Here is a 6,639-nt window from a genome sequence, read left to right as displayed (position 1 = left end):
TCCGTCCTGGCAAGACGCAGCTCATTCCGCATGACAGAAAAAGCCCAGTGGCTATTGAAACACACTTGCATAATTGTCTTGGTCTGTTACACGCATCATGGTGGTCTCGGTCCTCACTATAATACTATCCAACCATGAAAAAAGTCTGTCGCCTCTGTTATCATATCACAGCCCTCGCGGCTGCCCCGATCAAAATCTCAACGCTTTCAATCACAAACTCCACAAGGTGCCAATGGCCTGCCGGCAGATGCTTGTCTTCCATGTACAGCCATGCGATAAATCTTTCGCGAAAATGTCGCGTCTGCAGCGTCCCGGGCTGAAGATCGTATCCCATCCGCTTGGCCAGTTGGCGCAGCCGCGGATGACAGTCGGCAAGGAGGACAATGGAGCTCAAGACTCGTCCAAGGCCTTTATCAATTGCGCAGCCCGGCAGATGCTTCAAGGGATGGCCGCCGATCCTAGATGGCATGCCACATCTGGCGCAACATTCTTGTGTGGCAGAATCAAAATCAGTGTTGCACTCGTCGGTACTGTGCCCCACGAGATGGCACCGGGTGCATGTGTCGTCTGATTCGGGACAGGTATGTTGAGCTTTCCAGACGGCTTGAGACTGGCGAATGGTACATGGCATGCAATAGGCATGCATCAACCTCAGCGCATCCAGAAACTTGTCAGCCGCCGCCTTGTGGATCAGGCGCGAGCGCGTCGTCTTGGCTCGCTTGTCTGATCTCAGGCGTGGCATTGACGCAGCCTCACTGCTTCGCGATGATAAAGCAGCCGGGGGCAATGTATCAGATGCCACACGTTTGGCAGAAGGGCGCGTAGAGTGTGCGCCAGAAAGTCCAGACCTTTGCTTGCCCAGCAAAGAGCAAGGGTGCTGCGTGGGCTCAGCCTTTGCGGCAGGGTCTATATCAAGAGGGCCGTCACCGTCAGAGGAGCTCTCCATGGATGAGGCTTGGGAAGCTGTTCGTTCCGCCAGAGCGCGGGCACGCGTATGCCGCAGCGCTGCCGAGGGAACGTTTGCCCTGGGCCGTGGTGGCAAGGCATCGGGAGCAGATGGGACGGGCAAACGCATCGGCAAGGCCGAAGGTACCGGTAGAGATGGCAACGGTGCTCCAAGACGAGGCAATAAAGCTGTGGAAGTCTGCGTAGCCTCGTTTGAAGCTGCAGCTTCTGTTGCGGGCCGAGGCACACTTCCACTCTCTGAAGTGGTTTTGGCCCGCAGATCTGGCATGGAAGAGCATGGTGCATCATCTTCTTGAAGTTCTGTCAGGGAATCAAACTCAAGCTCAAAGTCAGATGCCGTCGGTGTTGCTGGCAGAGACATGATGGGTTCCGCGGCCTCTTCGTCAAGTCGTCCAGCACGTGGCCTTGGCAAAAAATCAGCCATGGCCGAGCCTGCTTCAGAGGCTGTCGTCACGCCGGATGCTGGAGGTTGACGATTGTCACTGTTCTGCACTGGCTGCGCCCGAGCTTCTTCCAGTCGTTGTGCCTGAAGCTCGGAATCTGACACCGTGGGTGAATCTGACACAGGCATAGGCTCTGCGATATCTGCATCAAGTCGTTCAGCACTTGGCCGTGGCGATGCATCAGCCATCACTGGTTCCAGTGCAGTCTCGCCCGATCGAGTGACATGTTCACTGTGTGCGGCGATGCTTGGCTGCACTTCCTGCGCCATTTGCGTGCACACGTCACAGAGAGCCTGGCCGGTGGCAAGACATGTAACAGCGCGGGGATCCAACATTTTGCCAAGCGTCCACCTTCGACACACACTGCCCTCGACAAAGGCTTCCATGCCAGGTGCTGGGGCGCACCTGACTGGCAGCCACAGCTCGGCAGCTCCGCCCTTTCCATCACGGCTAGCCCGACCAAATGCCTATAGCCGATTGCATGCACACCATTAGCTCAATGAACAATTCATTCTTTTTTTAAAAATTGAAATAGTTCTGCGGACGTCTGAGCAACAACTCACCTGTACCAGGGTATAAACGTCATGGCCACTGCCATACCACAGCACGTGACGGACGGTAAACAGGTCCGCGTCCGTGCTCAAACAGCTGGTGGCCACAATGACGTCGCATTCACTCTGTTGCCACCGTGCCAGATGGTCCTTTTGCGCCATCTCTTCCAAGTCTGCATAGTAAGGCAAGGCTGCATAGCCGCGTGCGTGCAGCTGGTCACACAACAGCTTCACCTCGCTCACCGTGTCACAAAAGACCATCATGTGCACACGCTCCTCATTCGCCTGATGCGTCATCCGCTGCCTGTCTACAAGACCTTGCACGTGCGACAAGAAGGCCCGCTGGTCGCCATGATGCACACGCAGCTCCACATCGTGACGCATCGTTTCCAGGCGGTACAGTTTGCCCCCTGCTTGCTGACCCAGCTGTCGAAAAAGCCGCTCTTGGTCGCACATGCATAAAGTATCAGTCAACGCCACGCGCTTGATGTTGGTCCATCCGCCAGAGGCCACGCAGGCCCCGATTTGAGCCATCATGTTCCGGTGGCTGGCATCAGAGATGAGCGTGTGCGCCTCGTCCAGAATCACGGTCCTAATGCCTTGAAAGCAAGCACGTGCGTGCAGGGCGTCAGAACCCGCGCGAACAAACTTGTCAGTCGTGATGATAAGCACGTCCAGGCCAGCTGCTACCGGCGTCGAGGGGCCCAGCCACCTTTGCGCACTGTGGCCAGCCGCTTGCAAACGCCGCAGCAAATTGTCTGCCAAGGTCGCAAAAGGCACAATCCACAGCACCGTGCCGGCATGCGGGTGACAACCCAGTTTGGACATGGTACAAAGCGTCTTGTCCATGTCTAGCGGCGCGACAACAATCAGCCAGCCATCCTCGGCCCGATGCTGGTCAATGGCCGCTGCCAGGTCCAATTGTTCTTGGCTTTTAAAGCCGTGGCCCCACGAGATGCGTGCCTGCTGGGCCAGCTGGGTCATGTAGGTTACATCATGCTCAGCTTGCGTATCCATGATGATGCGCCCGCCTGCTTCAAGCTTTGATGACCCGCTCCAGCTTATGGGGTGGCGAACTTCCAAAGCTTCCTTGGCGGCTGTGAGCTCGGCCACGCTGCGCTTGCGGTCAAGACCCAAAAAGGCATGCCAGCTTTGTGAGGCCAGCTGATGCATCAGACGTGATGACATTTTGGCTTGCAATTGGTTGCTTGTTGCGGTAGCAAAGAAGTCTTTGGCCATGTTGCCCAAGGGCTGTGCCTGGGTGCGCATCAGGCTACCCAAAGTGCTTGTGGGGTCGGCAAAGAGCCGGTTTGTCACAAATGTTGTCATCCAGAAGGTCGCGGCGTGTCGCCACTTTGCCACTCCCAGCGTAGGCTGATGCAGGTAGGTGGTCATTTGTCGACGAAAGGCAGCGTAGATGGAGGCTGGGCTAAGCATGGTCTCCAGAGGCGCAATGTTGAAGAGCAAGTGGCTGTTGTTATAGTGGCGTTGAGCGTCTTGTACCTCGCGTCGCAAGGTCATGCCATCGTCGTGGCTCATGTGGTCTTCATCCCCCTCGTCCTCCAATAGATCCTCCTCTTCCTGATCATCGTCGAAGGTTCCACGCCCGCCATCGCGAGGGGTTTGAAGAGCGCCCCGCTTCTCCAGCCAGCTGGTTAGCATTTGCTCCAGAGGCTTGCACAAGAGCAAATACATGAAAATCAGCTTGCTGACTTGCTCGTCCATGTACCGATAGGCGTGCTGCTCATCTAGAGAGAGCCCGTGGGTTTTACCCAGACGAGTCAATATGGAGAGCTGCTTTTCAGCAAAAAACACGGCCCGTTGCCGGCCCACGCCATTTTTGTAGGATAGCCCTTGATATACGGTTGCTTGAGGTGGCAGACCTAACAAAACGCCAAAGCCAATGCAAACAGATAAGAGTGGTGCAATAAACATGCCAAGCTTCTCAAACAGAGTCTTTGCTCAATCGCAATCATACCTCCAGCCATGTGCGTGTAGGTGAGCGCCAGCTGGTTAAACCTGCCCACAAATAGAAGCCATTCCCGCACGCGGTCATCTCGAAAGGTCAGCTCTTCATCAGCTCCTTCTGGGCCAAGCCCTGTGCAGATAAACTCTTGCCGCAAGCTCGGAGTCTGGCCAATGTGATCAAAAAGGGCCCGCTCAGCTGGGCTGCCATGGCCCACCCACCAATTCTTGACCCTGTTGGTCCGATCCTCCTTCGACCGTAGCCGAGCATACTCGCCAATGTGTTGCTCTCGCAGACCAGATCCCAGCAAGAGATGGGTGTCCAAGACCTCCTTCATATCGTTGCGCATCTGTGCCAGGGCGGTCCCAATCTCTTTCACGTTGAGTTCAGTACCTTGACAAACAATGGTGTGCAGCGCCTCGTCCGTCATGTCACCGTCCGTTTGCACGTCAATATCCACTCCAACCTGCCCCTCGGCCGTGCTGGCAGAGCGAGCCGCCGCCATGCGCTGGCTCAAAAAATGCACCAGCCGTCCGGGTTGTAGGAAAGCTCTGAGTTTACCCGCAGTGGCCCATCGCTGTGCCTTGCCAAACCGGAGCAAAAACAGCTTGAAAATATAAATCAGACCGACCAGCGTTGTGGTCCAGCGCCGGATGTCCTGCAAGACACCGCCTCCCTTGGACACGGCCGTGCACAATAAAAACACATTGACAAAGTGCACCTTGTCGTTGTCAAAGAGGTGTAGCTCTGCATTCACCAGCGCCAGCCACAGGGTCGCGAGGGGCTCGACAAGATCTGCCCCGCTAAGTCCCGCATCCAGCCCCTCTTGCACGGCCAAGGCAGCTGTAGTTATGGCCTGCCCACGGCTGGCAAGCACCTGGCTCAAAAAGCTGGATGGCTCGGGGGCTGGCATCGCGTTCAGTAGCAGTAAAAAATGCACTAGGCGCGCCCCAATGTTCAGGTATCTGCCCATCGTGTCAGGAGATACTTGGGGTAAAGATTGTGGCTCAACTTGAAACTCTTCATCTTCGAACAAGGACGCCACGGAAGCAGCCGCCAGACCGTGCTGGGACAGTTGTGCGTGGGCCTCCCAGAAGAGCTCGTGCATGCCTGACAGAAGTGGTGCGGGTGGGGTGTCGTGGCCCAGCTTGAGAATTTGCTCTGGGGTCAGCTCGCTCAGGATCAGCGTCATGCCCACGCTATCGTAGAACGGGTGCATCTGGTGAACGCCGTGCGGGCAGCGCTTCTCCTCGGCCTCTGACGCCATGGCCTGAGTGCTGGAGATCAGCTGCTTGAACCGCTGCTGCTCCTCCAGCTCTTCCTCGTTTTCGCTGACGTCGGCTGCCGAGGCATCGTGGCCTTCTTCGACAATGACCTCGATACAGCGGGCTCCGGCACCTCGCAACGGCTTTTGCAGCTTGACGCGTCGAGGCGGCTGCTTGGCCTCTGATTCGTCGGGATGCTCGGCTACGATGTGATGCCACAGACTGCCTTTTGTGGTGAAGCAAGCCTGACACAAGGGGCAACCCACGCCGTCCAGAACGGGAATGCCTTCAATAGGCTTATGAGGCCCAGATTCAACTCCGAGGTCTAGCAGCGGCTCTTCGGGCTGCAGTGGGCGCAGGAGTGCCATGGCTGCATCGATGTCTTCCTGGCTGCACCGAACATGGTGTTTCTTGAACAGATGATGCGTCACCCTGCCTCTCAGAACATGGCCGCACTGCGTGCACACGGGAGATTCAAAAACGGAAGACACGAGACAGCCAATCTCGCACATAAACATTCGAGCCCCGGCAATGCCGTGCTGTTGGTCAAAAATTACCGTGCGTTTTTTTATGCGCGTTCGAGCTGGCTTTTGGCGAGCAGGCAGGCCAGCGTTGGCCACAGCAGCGCGCTCTTCAGACACAGCGGGCCGATCGTTGGTCACAGTCGGCAGTACTGGTGGCGTCGGTTTCTCATGCAGATGCCGAAGGTGAGATTTGAGAGTCCCTGGGGATTCATGGCGGTAGTGGCAACCTTCCACTGGGCAATGGAAGTAGCCGTCATCCTCCCGGTACCGAACCAGCAATCTTCCGTGTAGCGTGATCTGCGTGCTCTTCTGGTGCACCTACGAACGAATTCCACGATGGTGAGGCTGAATCTGCGTGTTCAAGGGTGGTGGGACCATTATTCTTTTGCTGAGCAGTCAGGGAGAGCGACAAACCAACGCACCCGAGCAACATGCTGATCTCTCGCAATCCGACTGTGAAACTTCAAATCGCAATACGAGCACGAGGTTTCTCGTGCCCTTGGCATCTTTGTGCACACACGAGCAGCAGCTCAAACCGAAGGTCGAGTCAACTCGAACGTGGGAATCAAACCAAAAAAAAAAAATTGACTCGAAGTGAATGTGTATCGAAGTCACACTTACATATAACTGTCTAATTCGACGAGCGATCAAATAAGCAGCTATGAAGTCGGTCGGGCTCATGTCGTACGGTCGTAGGTCCTGCAAAAGCTGCTGAGGGTGATTCATCTGCCCCCATCATCTCACGAAGCTATGGCAGAGTACAAGAATCCACTGGTCTCTCAACGTGGTACTATTGCTGCGTGCTTGTGAAGCATCGCTTACCTTGCTCGCCGGACATCGAATCCGATCACCCACAAAATTTGGATTCTCCCGCTGCCTTTACACACATCTGGCATCATCCACCATTGGCCCCTCACCAGACTC

At 56.0% G+C, this 6,639-nt stretch overlaps 1 protein-coding gene across 1 annotated transcript, besides 1 other annotated feature; it reads right to left on the bottom strand.

Annotated features, from left to right (window-relative positions):
- Window positions 1-438: 438 nt before the first annotated feature.
- Window positions 439-5,559, bottom strand: MONBRDRAFT_32606 (uncharacterized protein; the record flags this gene model as incomplete). The annotated part of the gene is made up of 7 exons (XM_001746095.1): window positions 439-610; window positions 651-755; window positions 849-906; window positions 1,195-1,876; window positions 1,973-3,843; window positions 3,939-3,979; window positions 4,148-5,559. The coding sequence occupies 7 exons, from the start codon at window positions 5,557-5,559 to the stop codon at window positions 439-441; spliced, it is 4,341 nt and encodes a 1,446-aa protein (XP_001746147.1).
- Window positions 5,560-6,594: 1,035 nt separating this feature from the next.
- Window positions 6,595-6,639: part of a sequence feature (Protein overlapping with rRNA (MONBRDRAFT_8633, EDQ89041.1) was converted to a misc_feature.) that runs on past the window's edge.

The sequence above is a fragment of the Monosiga brevicollis genome, genomic scaffold, assembly GCF_000002865.3.
Source record: "Monosiga brevicollis MX1 MONBRscaffold_11 genomic scaffold, whole genome shotgun sequence".
Taxonomy (NCBI): Eukaryota; class Choanoflagellata; order Craspedida; family Salpingoecidae; genus Monosiga; species Monosiga brevicollis.
This window is presented reverse-complemented; position numbering and strand designations above follow the sequence as displayed.